Source organism: Budorcas taxicolor, chromosome 8 (genome assembly GCF_023091745.1).
Source record: "Budorcas taxicolor isolate Tak-1 chromosome 8, Takin1.1, whole genome shotgun sequence".
Lineage (NCBI taxonomy): Eukaryota > Metazoa > Chordata > Mammalia > Artiodactyla > Bovidae > Budorcas > Budorcas taxicolor.
The window spans coordinates 13,735,566-13,753,162 of record NC_068917.1 but is presented as its reverse complement, the minus strand read 5'-3'; the positions used below and the strand labels follow the sequence as shown (position 1 = coordinate 13,753,162).

Sequence of the window (17,597 nt, the reverse complement as noted above, 5' to 3'; positions counted from 1 at the left end):
CTCCAGCACTCTTGCCTTGAAAATACCATGGACGGAGGAGCCTGGTAGGCTGCAGTCTAGGGGGTCGCGAAGAGTCGGACACGACTGAGTGACTTCACTTTCACTTTTCACTTTCATGCATTGGAGAAGGAAATGGCAACCCACTCCAGTGTTCTTGCCTGGAGAATCCCGGGGACGGGGGAGCCTGGTGGGCTGCCATCTCTGGGGTCGCACAGAGTCGGACACGACTGAAGCGACTTAGCAGTAGCAGCAGCAGCAAACGATAGCTTTAGATGCAAAACTAGGAATTGCCCCCTGGACAGATATCTGTTGTTTCCTGAAGATGGCAGCTCCATGAGCTATAGTCATACACACAAAATATTAAACATCGTATCACAGCGGGCTCTGGAGACAACAAATGTATGGTTCTCCCGGGGTACAGATCCACTGTAGACCTTCGCCTGGTTGTGCTGGCCCGTGCCAGGAACAAATACGGAAGATGGATCAGGCTTCCCCACCTGCCAATGCAGGGGACATGGGTTTGATCCCTAGGTCGGGAAGATCCCCTGGAGAAGGAAATGGCAACCCACTCCAGTGTTCTTGGCTGGGAAATCCTATGGACAGAGGAGCCTGGCAGGCTGCAGTTCATGGGGTCGCAAGAGAGTCGGACACGACTGAGCAACCGAACAAACAATAACGACAGTCAAAAGGAACACAATTGATAATTCGGTGATTTCAGGTTCATTTTAAAGAGCAAAAGACCCAGAGTCCTTCCTCAAATTATGCTGGGCTCCACTTTCTCCCCCAAAGAGGCAGCAACCGTGGTGTGTTTTGTGAAAACTGTTTCTGCAGAGAAGCAGCTGAAAATGTCCACATGTATGGCTCACAGGGGCAAGGTTTTGATATGTGGTTTATTTCGCTTGTATTTCAACTGTGCGGTTAGCGTTTAAGTTTTGATTTGAGTACTTATTTACATTCATGTGCAGAGAGCCTAAGAATAGCATCTTTTAAAAGGGACTCTGCATATTTAGCTAGATGTGGGAAGGCTGCACAGAACCAATTTCCTGTCAAATTGTGACTTTTGACAGTTTTTCTTGCTTCTCTCACTCTCCCTTTCCTCTTTTTGTATTTGCTTACTGTCTTTTTCTTAAGAGAACCTAACAGAGGTGACACCAAGGCAGTGGTCACTCCTGTCCTAGAAGAGCTTCCTAGAGTGGAATGAAATAATGTTCTTTTGGAGAAGGCAATGGCACCCCACCCCAGTACTCTTGCCTGGAAAATCCCATGGATGGAGGAGCCTGGTGGGCTGCAGTCCATGGGGTTGCTAAGAGTCGGACACGACTGAGTGACTTCCCTTTCACTTTTCACTTTCATGCATTGGAGAAGGAAATGGCAACCCACTCCAGTGTTCTTGCCTGGAGAATCCCAGGGACAGGGGAGCCTGGTGGGCTGCCATCTATGGGGTCGCCCAGAGTCAGACACGACTGAAGTGACTTAGCAGCAGTAGCAGCAGCAGAGCCCCTTCTACAGATGTGGACACTGAGGCCTTGAGAGGGGAAGGGACCTGTTCAAGGTCAGACAGTGAGTCCAAGTTCAGGGTTCTCATCATTCTACCATGAAACCTCTAACTGGTACTATTTAAACCATCTCTGGAGCTTCAGAGTAAGAGATGGAGAGAATGGTGAACACAAATGAGGGGTTCCCTTTAATGCACGAGGAGGCATTTGGGGAGTGCAGGCTGTTGAGTAGGGGGAGAGTGGTAGCTTGATGAAATTGGGCTTAAGGACACCAACTGAAGCTAGTGCCCTCAGAATAAAACAAGCCAGGCTGCCAGGGGCGTTGTTGGGGGGGGGGTGGGTGTGCACATGAGGATGCGTGATTGTGTGTGTGTATGGAAGCAGGTGAGTAGTTCATTTATCTGCCTTCAGTCTGTGTCCAGAGCAGAATTTAATGTGTTTATTAAGAATTACAAACGTCTAAGTCCCTTCTCCTTTAGTCTGAGTCTTGTCCCACCCTCCCTTGCTGCACATCATTAACCTCTCCCGACATGATTCTTGTTTTCATTCCATTTCCAGTCCCTGACCCCAGCCCTCCCCCTCCCTCAAGGCCGCACTAATAGGAAAAATTAAAATACTTAAATTAGCAAAGTTCCTTGAAGGGGCATTTTGATCATTAACCTTGGTTTCTTCCCTACTTTTAATAAATGTGGGAAGTGCTCAGTACATAGTGAGCGCTGAGTAAATATGTGTTGAATGACGTGTATCTCTTAAACATATTCTTGGATGGTAAAATTAATAATGGCAGGAATTGTATTCATTCGTTCAGCAAACATTTGTTAAGTGTTTACTGTGTGCCAGACACGGTTCTAGATCCTGGGGACACATGAGGAAAGAAAATGGGCAAGGTGTCTGCACACCCAGGCTTATGTTCCAGACTGTGAGGGATGCCATGGGAAAAGTACTCAGGATTTGGAGTCAGAATGCCCGGATTTGGGGATCCTGCTCTGGCACTGCAGCGTGTCACTAAACAAAGCATTTAACCTCTCTGAGTCTCAGTTTATCCACATAGAAGATGAGAATAGCAGAATACTTAACGTCTGGAGTTCATTGGGAGGGCTGTATGTGACACTGAGGCAAAGCTGGTCTACAGACACTTACGTGCGCTCAGTCATGTCTGACTCTCTTTCAGTCCATGGACTGTAGCCCGCCAGGCTCCTCTATCCGGGTGATTTGCCAGGCAAGAGTACTGGAGTGTGTTGCCATTTACTTCTCCAGGGGATCTTTCTGACCCAAGGATTGAACCTGCGTCTCCTGCATCGACAGGCAGATTCTTTACTCCTGAGCCACCTGGGAAGCCCCACAGACACTTATGTATGCACCTGTACAAGTGTTATTGACTTTCAGAATATTTGGTGAAGATAGCTTAACAAGAAACCAGTACTAATATTTACCTGGGCAAAGTCAACTCTTTTGGGTAGGGGGAACAGAGGCCAGCATAACTGATAAACTGACCCCCATTCTTGTTCCCATTGACAAAGCATCTTCAGGGTTCTATGCCCTTGGTAGCGTCTTGTCCCCTCCCACAGGGAGGTAATTGAAGAATGAAATAACAGCAAGGAGCAGATTCTTAAAAATGGAATGTTGTGGATTTATTTCCTCTCTCTTTTTTTTAATGCTTAAATATTTTTGGTGTTGGCAGAATTTCCTAACCACTTTATTGGACATTGCACGGCTCTTCCAAACTGGGTACACTCTGAAGGGACAATTTAAACACGTTAGCTTAGAAGCAAAGATGAAACAAGGGCCATCAAACCCCCAGAGGAAAAGAGTTATGTTTCCAGCATTAATGCATCAGCTACTGTGTGCAACATTAGGAGCACGGCTGCCAGAGGTAGGTTCAGTAGGGGAGGCGTGACTTTTTTCAGTCTTTCTCCCCCAGGTGACTAGATGAGTAAAATAAGCAGATATTTTCATTACATACTTTATCAGATTTTACGGAAATGAACTTGAATCCTTTCATATTGCTCACCCACGCTTGCCAAAGTTAATGAGGCATAAGATGACGTTAATACTAAACTCAGTATTACTTTTGTATTGATGTATTTAATATTAATGGTGCCTGGAACACAAGTGTTCTTTGGGGAAGAAGGACTGATGACTTGCCTGAGATCACACTGTTATAAAATTCAAACTAAGCCCCAGTTCTCAGATTTCTAGTTCATTGGCCTTTGCTGCTGCTGCTGCTGCTAAGTCGCTTCAGTCGTGTCTGACTCTGTGCGACCCCATAGACGGCAGCTCACCAGGCTCCCCTGTCCCTGGGATTCTCCAGGCAAGAACACTGGAGTGGGTTGCCATTTCCTTCTCCAATGCATGAAAGTGAAAAGTGAAAGTGAAGTCACTCAGTCGTGTCTGACTCTTAGCGACCCCATGGACTGCAGCTCACCAGGCTCTTCCATCCATGGGATTTTCCAGGCAAGAGTACTGGAGTGGGGTGCCATTGCCTCTCCATCATTGGCCTTTACGTAGCTGTAAAATTCACTTAAGTAAAAATCACTTTCCCTCAAGAAATAACTGACTTTAGGAAAACCACAAGAGGGAGAAAAAATAAGTCTCCCACACAGAAAAATTCCAAACAATTTCTAAAGATGCTTCACCCTGAAGGAAAGGGAACTTAATCCCCCACTCCTTGGGCATGGGCCTCACAGAGTAACTCCCTTCCAAGGGGGACAGGATGGAAAGAAGGGGGAAAAGAGTCGCTTTACAGTAGAAAGACTTTGCAAATACTCCCTCGGCCAGATGACCAAGGTCAACAACAACTATCATAAATCATCTTGATGATATGTACCTTTGATGCGACAGGATGAGAATGACCTTTAACTCTCTGATCTTCCACCCTAAACCTGCAACTCCAGTCTCATTGTGGATCCTACAGAAGAGCTGACCAGGATTCCGCAAAACTGTCAAAGTCATCAAACACAAGATCACAGCCAAGAAGAGACATGACAACTAAATGTAATATGGTGTTCTGGATAGGATTATTAAAAAAAAAAAAACACCTAAAACACTTTGTATTGGGGTATAGCCAACTGACAATGTTGTGATGGTTTCAGGTGAACAGCGAGACTCAGCCACACATATACGTGTACCCATTCTCTCCCAAATTCCCCTCCCCTAGATAGGGTTCTAAAACAGAAAAAAGACATTAGACAACGGCTAAGAAAATCTGAATAAAGGATAACCTTTAGGGTTCCCTGGTGGCTCAGACAGTAAAGAACCTGCCTGCCACTGCAGGAGACCCCAGTTCGATCCCTGGAGAAGGGAATGTGTACCCAGTCCAGTATTCTTATCTGGAGTATTCCATGGACAGAGGAGCCTGGTGGGTTACAGTCCACGGGGTCGCAAAGAGTCAAACGCGACTGAGCGACTAACACTTTCACTTTCTTTTCTTTTCACTCTTCTTCTTGTAGTTAATACTACTACTACAAATGTTGGTTCATTAATTATAAAAAATGTACCTTTACTAATGTAAGATGAGAGAGGAAGTTGGTTGTGAATTCTATGGAAACTACCATCATCTCCATTTTTCTCTAAAGCTATTTTTTAATCAATCATAAGTTATAGCATAAATTGCATAAGAAAAACAACTTACCAGATGTCACTTTGCATGCTACAGCTCCAAGATTCCACAAAGACAGTGGCAGCGTCTTTGCCTTGGTAGAGGTATGTTGAACCAGCTGGGGGAGAGAGTCCTTTGTGGCCACTGTCATAAAGCCACATTTACACAACCAGAAGTGAAACTGATTTGCCATCAGAGAGCTATTTATGACAGTCTCCGCCCTCATAAATAGACACATACTATTTGTACCTTTCATTTAAACTTCGGTTGTATGTGAACTGGGGTGCTCATATTTTTCTCTTCCCTATGCCTACACATTAATCATTTTTCCTTTCCAAATCAATTGCAGCCTCCACCCTGCAGTATCCTTTCCTTGAGGATGAGAGTTATTCTGATTGATCTGATTTAACATAAGCAGCAAGGAAAATGGCCCCAGTCCCAAGAGAGACGAAGTATCGGTTCCCCCTGCCCCAAATAGAAGACAACTGGGAGCAGTGGATAATATGAGATGATGAAGATAAGCTGATTCTTGATACACAATCCTGAAATTCACCAAAACCAAACGATATTGGATCATGTGACTGTAGAAATGAGTGCCATACAGTTTTAAATAACTTTCTGGAACTTAAATTTTACGTCCACATGTTTAAAAACGGAACATAAAAACAAGTATTTTTGAAATGCTGTCCAGGAGAAGAAAGCAGAACCTATTCCTCCTTGCTATCACCCAAACAGTCACATCAAGTACAGGGATAAAACCTGTTTTTTTAACCTTCAGCTCAGGTGGTGTTTGACCTTCAACAACAGAGTCAATCATTACTAGGTTTCCCCTCAGTAACTGCAGGTATGTTTTTAGTCCAAAGTGGGAAAGCAGCAAAAGGTCAGAAAGAATGTGGTCTTAAAAATTGCTTGCAACTTCTAGCAAGCTGGTGTGCCTCATCCATTAGAAAACCATAGAAATACCAATATAGAGTTCAAAACAAAGAAAATCAACGGGCACGACCTTCACTAGTGTTGGATTTCTTTGGGCTGAAATCACAACATGTATTCATGTCGTGTGTGCTTAGCTCGCCCTCCACTGGCTGTTTCTCTGCTTCAACAGTTACCTCTATTCTTAACCAGCTGCTGCTAAGTCACTTCAGTCGTGTCCAACTCTGTGTGACCCCATAGATGGCAGCCCACCCGGCTCCCCCGTCCCTGGGATTCTCCAGGCAAGAACACTGGAGTGGGTTGCCATTTCCCTCTCCAATGCATGAAAGTGAAAACTGAAAGTGAAGTCACTCAGTCGTATCCGACTCCCAGCGATCCCATGGACTGCAGCCCACCAGGCTCCTCCGTCCATGGGATTTTCCAGGCAAGAGTACTAGAGTGGGGTGCCATTGCCTTCTCCAATTCTTAACCAGAGGTACTAGTAAAGTGTGTGCATGCTAAGTTGCTTCAGTCGTGTCTGACTCTTTGCGGCTCCCGTGGACTGTAGCCCCACCAGGTTCCTCTGTCCATATGATTCTCCAGGCAAGAAGGCTGGAGTGGGTTGTCATTTTCTTCTCCAGGGCATCTTCCCTTGCCAGAGATTGAGCTCACATCGCCTGTGCCTCCTGAATTGGCAGGCAGGTTCTTTACCACTGAGCCACCAGGGAAGCCCCTAATAACTATAATGAACTTTGGTCATTTTTAAAACTGGGTTCTTTAAGGTGGCCTTTGATACTATTGGACACCTGAATGCTAGCTCCATTAGGAGTTTGGGCAAATTAACCAAGCTGAATTTTCATTGAACTCACTAGAAACATTGAAGCAACTGAAAGAGAACTTCCACAGAGTCCCACGTCATACCCTACCGCCCCCAGCTCCCCCGGACATGTATCACTGGCTCTGCCTTCCAGCCTGGATATAGATGAACTCGGAATACGCCCCATCTATGGGCAAGAATGCTGGGAAAGACTGAGGGCAGGAGGAGGAGGGGGCGACAGAGAATGAGGTGCTTGAATGGCATCACTGACTCAATGGACATGAGTTTGGGCAAGCTCGGGGAGATGGTGAAGGACAGGGAAGCCTGGCATGCTGCAGTCCATGGGGTTGCGGAGAGTCAGACACGACTGAGCGACTGAACAGTGCCTACACCCACCAAAATCTAAGCCTTTCTCTTGGGCTCAGACCCTCTTCCTTCTGTCCAACCGCAGGACAAGGTAGACTGCTTCCCCTCTTCATTCATCAGATTTTCAGTATCCCCTGGATTATTCCCGTCAGCATACAAACATGCTGTTACTTATTTCATTTTATCAAACGCTCCCTCTGAGCCCGGCTTCCCTGCCAGCTGCTGTCCCATTCCTCTGTATTTTATGGCGAACCCCCTCAAAGTGTTGTTTCTAAAGCTGCCGTCTCAAAGCTCTCTCCTTTTAATCATCAACCCACTCCAGTTAAGCCTTCACTTCTACCACTCTGTGAAACTGTTTGTGTCAGAGTCTCCGGTGACCCTAGTTAATTTTCAACCCTCCTCTTTGTTGACCCATCAATGGCATTTGATCCAGGGGATCACTCCCTCCTCAACACACTTTTTCCCACTCGGCTTCCAGGAACCACACTCGCCTAGTTTCCTTCCCACCTCCCTGGTTGCACCTCCTCAGCCTCCTTCCCTACTTACTCCTGTTTCCTGGCGATAATAGAATACCCCAAAGCTTAATCTCTGGTCTCTTTTCTTTCTGTCACACTCTTTTCTTTCTTTTTAGTCTCACATCTGTAAGTATCACCCATATGCACATCACTCTCATTTGGTACCTCCAGCCCCAATCTCCTTCATGTCTTACAGCTCACAAGGTATCCCAAACACAACACATGCAAATTAACCCCCCATTCCCCTGAAACCCCACTCCACCTACAGTGTTCCCCAGTTCAGCTCATGTCAGCTACATCCAGCCCCTCATACAAATCCTTCCGGGTCACCCTTGATGCTGATGCCTGTCTTTCTTCCATATTCCACATCTAGCTGTCAGGAAGTCTTGCTGAAACCATTAAAGCATATTCAGAATCTGAACATGTCTCACCCCCTCCTCTGATTCCTCCCCTACTCAAATCATAATCATCTCTGGTCTCGTTCAGTGGTTCCCAAATTTTGCTGCACTTTGGGATTACCCAAGAATCTTAAAAAATACTAATGCCTGGCTGCCACCCCCTTGATATGTTGATTTAATTGGCACAGGGTGTGACCTGGGCACTGGGATTTTTCACCCCTCTCTAGGTGATTCTCATGAGCATCAAAGTTTGGGAATCACTGGCATAGATGCAATAATAAGCACCTAACTGATCTCCCCACTTCTATGCTTCCTCCCTACTTCCATTCTCAACACAACAAATAGACTTAAAATTTTTTTTTATTCATCCAGTTTTTGCTGCACTGGGTCCTTGTTGCTGCACACAGGTTTTCTCTAGTTGTGATGAGCAGGGGCTACTGTTTCGGTGTGCAGGCTTCTCATTGCGGGGGCTTCTCTTGTTGTGGAGCACGGGCTCTAGAGCACGCAGGCTCAGTAGTTGTGGCAGATGGATTTAGTTGCCCCATGGCATGTGGAATCTTCCTGCACCAGGGATCGAACCTGTGTCCCCTGCATTGTCAGGATTCTTAACCACTCGACCACTAGGGAGGTCCAGAGGTAATTTTAAATTATAAATTAGATTATATCTCTGCTAAAAAGCTCTCCAATGGCACTCCACATAACTGAGAGTAAAAGGCAAAAGCTATACACTGGCCTACAAGGTCTTACATGAGTTGCAGTGTCCCCCACCCCACCTCACCCCATCACCTCTCTGACCTCTATTACACTTCACCTCACTCACTGCTCAAATGCCAGCTACCTCCTTGCTTTCTATGAACACATCAAGGATCTTCTCACCCTCGGACCTTTACGCTAAGTGTTCCTCTATTTGAAAGACTCTTCCCCCAGATATCCGCATACCAAATATTAGCTCAAATATAGTGTTCTCAATTATAATTTAAAATCTCCAGCTTCTGTCTTTCTCTTGTGTGAGGTTAAAAAGTGATGAGGTAGAGAATGGTGTCTTCAGATAAGGAAGACTGGGGAAAGGGCAGAGTTGGAGTAGAAGTGTAGTTCCTTTGGAGACATGTTAAGCTTCTGATACACATTACACACAGATCTAACACAGTGTCAAGCAGGGGAGAAGCTGAGGCTGGACTACAAATATGGGAACAAACAGATGGTTTTTAAAGCTTTGGTACTCTGGGGATCACTTTGGGGGAGACAATTTTAAGAAGCAACCCCCGTGGAATACCTATATTTTGAGAAGATATACGGGAAGATTGAGAAAAATTAGAAGAAAAACTAAGGGTTTTTCTTGGAGGGTCTTGGAAGACTTTCTAGGTAGCTAACTTATGTCACTTGGTACTAAGATGACGATAATGACAGATACATGTTACTGAGTTTGTCCTGATGGACAGCCACAAAAACTGACCAGGAGAGTTGCAGCGTTATGGTGAGGCCAAAGACTTGGAGTTATCTCAATTCTAGTGCAAAGTAAGGAACTGGAAACAGCACACATTCATGTCTTCATGTGTTAATAAGAGGGTTCTTTCTTTTTTTTTAATTTATGTATTTATTTGTCTGTGCCAGGTCTTAGCTACAGCATGCAGGGTCTTTTAGTTGCTATCTGAGAGATCTTTAACTGGAGTGGATGAACTCTTAGTTGCAGTATGTGGGATCTAGTTCCCAGACTAGGCATGGAGCCTCAGCCCCCTGCATTGGGAGTATGGAGTCTTAAGCCACTGGACCACCAGGTAAGTCCCAATAAGTGCATGCCTGCATGCTCAAGTCACCTCCAATTCTTTGCAACCCCCCTTTCCCTGTGGACTGGGCCTCTAGGCTCCTCTGTCCATGGGATTTTCCAGGCAAGAATACTGGAGCCATTTCTTCCTCCAGGGGATCCTTCTGACCCAGGAACCCAACCCGGGTCTCCTACATCTCCTGCATTGGTAGGCAGATTCTTTTACCAATGTTCCACCGGGGGAGTCCTGTAGCAATGAGGGGTTCTTAATTTCTGGTCTATGAATAAAGGAGATCATGGATGGGTTTCAGAAAACCATGATCCCAGGTCCTGCCTCCAAACTCTACAAAGCTGTCCGTGTGTGCGTCTTTCTGGAGAAACTTCCGAAGCTTTCATGATAGTTAATTGATACGTCCCATTTGCCTGAGACCAGAGTGATCAACTGGCGTCCAAGTCTGGACCTCACAGCGTTACTTGGCTGCTGCATGGTCTCTTCCAGGCTCTAAATCTAGTCTCCTCCACACTGGCGGGCTTGTCATCACTCTATTCCCCCTCACATTCCCGCGGACCTAACGCATCCTAGGCTCCTCCACCTTATTTAGACACCATCCACATCCACCCTCTTGTTTTGGCTCCTGGCGCAGCCTCTGTCCATAAGCTCTGTCCGGTCGCTGTACTGCTCAGATCAAGGTTTCTAAGGCCAGAGCTGCGGTGGCGTTCGGGTGTTAGCATCCTACAGCCCTTCGACCCCCGGCCGAACGGCCTCAGTAGCTCTGCTCCGTCTTCCAGAGGCTCCGGGAGCCGCCGCAGGAAGGCGGGGCGGACCCTTGCACTCGTGGTCTTCTCGCGACAGCTTTACGATATGTTTCCGTCGTTTTACGACAGGACAGGGTTGCTTGGTGGCTGTCAATTTCCCCCGTGGTCCGAGTAGATAGCTACATTTTCTGGGGTGGCGGCTGCTACGACAGCGGAGAGATGAGGCAGAAGCGCAAAGGTGCGACAGGGAGAGGGAACGGGTGGTGGAAGGGAAGGGGCGAACCCGGGCCATCAGATGCTGAAGTCGGATTTTCCTGTGGGAATCTGCTGCCTGCCAGTCTCCCCACCACCTGTGGTCAGTTTGTGAACTCGTCTCTCCCTGCTGCTGTGCTTTTTAAACCGGCCTATCCTTATTCTTCCTTTCTGGCCATCCCTTGGTGTCTTTTGCATAAACGATAAAAGCTCTATTCCAAGAAATTTACGCGGTCGATGGATTTAACACAGTCTCAAACTCTTTAATTTGCTAAGATTTTACTACACATTTCACGTCCTTTTTGAGATTGTTTTAAAGTTCTAAATGTTTTTTTACAAAAGGAAAGAGAAACGCCGAGTTATTCTTGGAATCTGTGGGGTAATTAGGCAATTATTCCTATTTGTATTACCTCCTGAGTTAGATTGGAGCGATTTCATCTTTAGTTGTTCACCCAGCTAGAGTCAAATTTCAAGTATTTTCTCGCAGGTTGTAGTGTTATCTCTGTAAACTCATCTGAGAAGTCGGTCTAATAGTAATGATGGTTATGAGAACCGTAGCTACCGTTTATTGAGCCTTTGCTAATAATTCTTAATGTGGGTATCATCTCCAAATTACAAATGAAGAAGTTGAGATTAAAAGAATTAAGTAACTTTCCTAGCCCAAAATTATACTTAGGAAACAGAACCGAATTGGTTGGTCAGGCTGTTTCTACAAATACACAAACAAAAAAAACTGCCCTTGATTACTATGCCTCTTGGCATCAGGTACGATAAGTATCCAAATTACCTTCAGTTGGTTTGTGGGCTCAAAGACCGCTTACCCCTAATTAGTTAGTCATCTCCCTCTAACTTGCTCCTCTATCTGTTAGGCCAGACAGCTTTACTTATAATTTCATCTATCAACAAGCCCTGCTAGTTCTTACAGAAATTGCCTCTTGCAATAGTTTATTCTAGCCACCATTCCTCTAACCCACCTTCATTGAAGAACTAATATTCGAATAAGAGACTCTCACATGTACATTATTTCACTTGGTTCTTGCACTGGTCTTGTGAAATGTGTATGTGTTATCCCAATTTTGCCAACAAGGAAAAAGGAGCTCAGAAGGCATTGATCTTCCCATTACGACACAGCCAGTAGGATTTGGGAGCTAGGGACTGAGTCTGTCATCCAAGTGTTCTGCTTTAAATCTTCTGTGTGTTTTTAAACAAAGTTGCCTTTCAAGAGCCTTTTACTTAGTGTGCAGATTATGTGTATTCTTTCATCTTCTGAATTGTTTTTTGTATGCTCATTTTCTGTAGTGTATTTTGTATGTAGTTGACCCTTGAACAACTCTGGGATTAGAGGCACTGCCCCCACCACCATGCAGTTGAAAATCCGAATATTGCTATCTCTGTCTCAAAAGCAAAAAAACTGACAACTGACTCACCCAGGGGCAGTAAACTCATATAGTTTGGATAGGATTAGGACTCAAATCCTAGTTCTTTTGTTTCCACATATTGTGGTCGCTAATTAAACAAAGACTTTTCCCCACACTTAGTTAATTTAAGGATCTGAAAAATACAGGTACTGTGTTTATTGGGGGAAAAAAAAACGCAAAAAGTGGACACACACAGTCCAAGCCAGTGTTCAAGGATCAATCTGTACTTATTTTCTTTAAACACTACTTTGATCTTTTTACTCCCAAACTCGAAAACATATAATTCTTCACTGTGTATTGCATCTTTTGTCGAGTAGCCAGTGTACCCTGTAATCTGATTTTACCCAACCCTGTCAGAAAGGCTCTATTCCAGTTTGGCAACACTTTCATATAAACGTGATTGCTAATTCCTATACCTAACATTGTTCTTTCTGGATTGCCCTGTGTTTTGCTTGTCCAAACCGTGCCCTTTCTCTAAAGATACCTCTGATTTCCTCCATGTAGACTTTTCTTACTAATTTACTTCTCCAGATAATTTTCGATACACCGAAGAGCTGTCCAGACATTTTTAAATCTTTATCTCCATGTATGCCTCGTTTTCCTGTGCTTAGCTTTAGTGTACTTCACAGATACTGTGTTTTCTTTCTTTATTTTTGCAGATTGAAGGCTTGTAGCAACTCTGTGTTGAGCAAGTCTGTCGGTGCCATATTGCCAACAGCATTTGCTCAGTTGATGTCTCAGTCACGTTTTGGTAATCCCGCAGTATTTCAGACTTTTTCACTATTTCTGTGTGTGTTATGGTGCTCTGTGATCAGTGATCATTGATAGTACTATTGTAATTGTTTGGCGGTCCCACAAACTGCCACGTAAGATGACGAACTTAATCCATAAGTGATGTGTTCCGACTGCTCCACCTGTTGGCCATTCCCCCATCATCATCCCTCTCCTCGGGCCTTCCTGTTCCTTTGGACAATGAGGACTGGTAAATGCTACTGAATTAGGCCAGTTAGTACCCCTACAACAGCCTTCAAGGGGTCAGGTATTAATAAAAGGCAGGGTCATACATCTTTCACTTTAAATTAATAGCCGAAAATGATTCAGCTTAGTGAGGAAGGCCTGTTGAAAACTGAGATAGCCTGAGTGCTAACTACAGCCAAGTTGTGAATGCACAGGGAAGGTTCTTGAAGGAATTTGAAAATGATATTCTAGTGAACTCATGAATGATGAGGAAACAAACCAGCCTTATTGCTGATAATGGAGAAGGTTTTGGGATCTGCATGGATCAACCAGCCACGGCATTCCCTTAAGCCCAAGCCTAACCTAAGACAAGGCCCTAACTCTAATGCTGTGAGGGCTGAGAGAGGTGAGGAAGCTGCAGAAGAAAGGTTTGAAGCTAGCAGGGCTCAATCTCGTGAAGTTTAAGGAAAGAAATCATCTGTACAGCATCAAAGTGCATGGCAGAGCAGCAAGTTATCCAGAAGATCTAGCTAAGATAATTCATGAAGGTGGCTGTAATAAACAGCAGATTTTCAGTGTAGACAGAACAGGCGTCTGTAGGAAGAAGATGCCGCCAGGACTTTCGTAGCTAGAGAGGAGAGGTCAGTGCCTGGCTTGAGAGCTTCAGAGGGCAGGATGACTCTCTTGTGGCTCAGCTGGTAAAGAATCCGCCTGCAATACGGAACACCTGGGTTCGATCCCTGAGTTGGGAAGATCCCCTGAAGAAGGGAAAGGCTACCCACTCCAGTATTCTGGCCTGGAGAATTCCATGAACTATATAGTCCATGGGGTCACAAAGAATCGGACACGACTGAGCGACTTTCACAATCACAATGCTGACGGTCTGGTGGCTCAGTGATAAGGAACCCGCCTGCCAATGCAGGAGATGGGGGTTTGATCCCTGAGTCGGGAAGATCCCCTGGAGAAGGAAATGGCAACCCACTCCCCTATTCTTGCCTGGGAAATCCCATGGACAGACGAGCCTGGTGGGGTTTCAATAGAGTAGGATACAACTTGGCGACTGAACAGCAACAAAAAGCTTATTTACCATCTGAATTATGCTGAATCTTCTCTGCCTGTGCTCTGCAAATGGAACAAAGTGTGGATAAACAGCACACCTGTTTACAACATGGTTTACTGACATTTTATGCCCACTGTTGAGAGCAGAGCCCTTTAAAGTATCACTGCTCATTGTCGATGTACCTAGGCATCCACGCACTCTGGCGGAGATGTATGAGATTAACGCTGTTTTCACACAGCATCCGTTGCACAGTCTCATCCAGGAGTCATTTCAACTTTCAAGTCTTATTATTTAAGAAATCCATTTAGGCTATAACTGCCATAGCTTGTGATTCCTCTGATGGACCTGGGCAAAGTCAACTGAAAACCTTCTGGAAAGGATTCACCATTCTCGGTGCCATTAAAAACATTTGTGATTCATGGGAAGAGGTAAAAAAAGAAAATCTACGTTAATAGGAGTTTGAAAGAAGTTGCTTCCAACCCTCATGATGACTTTGAGGGGTTCAAGGCGTCAGTGGAGGAAGTCCCTGCAGATGTGGGGACAGCGGGAGAACTAGCCGTGGGGCCTGAAGGTGTGACTGAATTGCTCCAGTGTCACGATTAAACGTTAATGGACGAGAAGCTGCCTCTTATGGGTGAGCAAAGAAACTGGTTTGTTTAGACAGAATCTGCTCCTGGTGAAGATGCTGTGGAGATGGTTGAAATTACAATAAAAGCTTTAGAATATTAAGCTTACTTGATAAAGCAGCAGCAGGGTTTGAGGCGATCAACTCCAATTTTGAAAGAACTTCTACCCTGGGTAAAATGCCACCCAGCAGCATTGCATGCGCAGAGAAATTGTTCATGAAGGGAAGAGTCAGGGGCTGCAGCAAACTTCCAGTGTTGTCCTATTTTAAGAGATTGCCACAGCCACCCCAGCCTTCAGCATCCACCACCCTGAGCAGCTGGCAGCCTTCAACATCGAGGCAAAACTCACCACCAGTAAAAAGAGTATATTTGCTGAAGGCTCAGCTGGTCCAGAATCTTCCTGCAATGAGGGAGACCTGGGTTCCATCCCTGGGTTCGGAAGATTCCCTGGAGGAGGAAATGGCAACCCATTCCAGTATTCTTGCCTGGGAAATCTCATGGACAGAGGAGCCTGGCGGGGTACAGTCCGTGGGGTCGCAAAAAGTCAGATACAGCTGAGCAACTGAGCACTCACGTAGACCTTGTGACTATTGGTGCCCGTAAGCAATAGGTTTTGGGGTTTCCCAGTGCCTCAGTGGTAAAGAATCTGCCTGTAGGTTGAAGGTTGCTATTGCGGGACGTGTCCACAAGGCGGCAGCACGTTTTTATGCCTTACTCTTGTTACTAAGGTAAGCAGCGTGCCTGCTAAGTCGCTTCAGCAGTGTCTGACACTGCTACCCCACGGAAGGTAGCCTGCCAGATTTCCCTGTCCGTGGGGTTCTCCAGGCAAGTATACTGGAGTGGGTTGCCATTTCCTCCTCCAGAGGATCTTTCCCACCCAGGGATCGAACCTGGGTCTTCTGCAGCTTCTGCATTTCAGGGGGATTCTTTATCGCCGAGCCACCGGAGAGGCTTGGGGAAATTCCTGTTCTCTCCTTGTAAATTAGAATGCTGTGTAGCGCTAGTGGTTAAGAACCTGCCCGCCAATGCTAGGAGACATAAGAGACTTGGGTTCAATTCCTGTGTTGGGGAGATCCTGTGGAGGAGGAAATGGCAACCCACTCCAGTATTTTCGCTTGTGAAATCCCATAGACGGAGGAGCTTGGCGGGCTACAGTCCACGGGGTCGCCAAGAGTCAGATACAGCTGGGCAGCTGAGCGCACATGTAGTCTTTATGAATATTGAGTACCCATAAGCAATAGTTTTGGGGTTTCGCAAGTGGCTCAGTGGTAAAGAATCTGCCTGTAGGTTGAAGGTTGCTATTGCGGGACGTGTCCACAAGGCGGCAGCACTTTCCCATGCCTCACTCTTGTTACTAAGGTAAGCAGCTGCTAAGTCGCTTCAGTCGTGTCTGACTCTGTGCGACCCCATAGACGGCAGCCCACCAGGCTCCCCCGTCCCTGGGATTCTCCAGGCAAGAACACTGGAGTGGGTTGCCATTTCCTTCTCCGATGCATGAAATTAAAAAGCGAAAGTGAAGTCGCTCAGTCGTGTCTGACCCTCAGCGACCCCATGGACTGCAGCCTACCAGGCTCCTCCATCCATGGGCTTTTCCAGGCAAGAGTACTGGAGTGGGGTGCCATTGCCTTCTCCAGAGCCTTGGGGAAATTCCTGTTCTCTCCTTGTAAATTAGAGTGCCCTGGCACTAGTGGTAAAGAACCTGCCTGCCAATGCTAGGAGACATAAGAGACGAGAGTTCGATCCCTGGGCTTCACTGCTCTTGCCTGGGAAATCCCACGGACAGAGTAGCTTGGTGGGCTACAGTCCATGGGGTGGCAAAGAGTCAAGACGGGATTTAAGTGTCTTACACGCATACCCGTGCCAGAAGAAGCCACCCAAAACTTGTGTCGCTCATTTATTTAAGGCGTATTGCTATTGCACACTTAGCAGACTGCAGTACAGTGTAAAGATAACTTGTGTGTGCACTGGAAGCCATAATATTCGTGTGACATACTTTATTGTAGTACGCCCTTTTTTGTGGTTATCTGGAACCAGACTGCATGAGGTCTGCCTGTATTTTTTATCACCTGAAGTCCCTTTTTCCCTCCAAATAAATTCTTATGCAGAACTTCAATATATAAACAGATGGAAGTGAAGCTGCTTCGGTTGAAATGGAGAAAGAGACCTTCCCTCTGCCCCCACCCCCCCGCTTTACCTTCCTCACCACCAGCCCTGTCTGTTACCTGGCCCCTTGGGCACCTCTGTAGAATACTGAAGGGTTGAGTTACACGGTTTAGAAAGCATTAGCCTCCGATTATAAATGGACTTCTCTCAAATTGTTCATGGTAGCTGTGTCTCAGGAAATTAGAGGTGCTTTGGCAGAGTGGGAAAAAGCATGTAAGTTGTGAGAGAAAGGCTTGAATTTGAGTCTTAACCATGCCATTTACAAGGATGTCTTAACTTGCCTTAATTATTGACATCTGTGAAATGGGAAAACAGTGCCCACCTTCCAGTGTTGTTGTGAGGTCTCAAATGAGATCAAGTAAATGAGAGGGCCAGAGCTTTCTCCTCTTACTCTTCTCTGATGACGTCGTTATCTTTAGACACCAGCTTTCTCTGCAGGCAGGAAGCGTGCTTGCTAGCAGCTCCCGAGCTGAAATCTCACAGCTCTTACCACTGGAAAGGGAC

General features: G+C 45.8%; 1 protein-coding gene across 1 annotated transcript in view; it reads left to right on the top strand.

Annotated features, from left to right (window-relative positions):
• Positions 1-10,749: 10,749 nt before the first annotated feature.
• Positions 10,750-17,597, top strand: part of ELP3 (elongator acetyltransferase complex subunit 3) — a 124,639-nt gene continuing 117,791 nt past the window's right edge. The window contains exon 1 of the mRNA XM_052644852.1: positions 10,750-10,855. Within this exon, the coding sequence (XP_052500812.1) occupies positions 10,837-10,855 (19 nt within the window). The 5' untranslated portion in view covers positions 10,750-10,836. The remainder of the gene's footprint in view (positions 10,856-17,597) is intronic.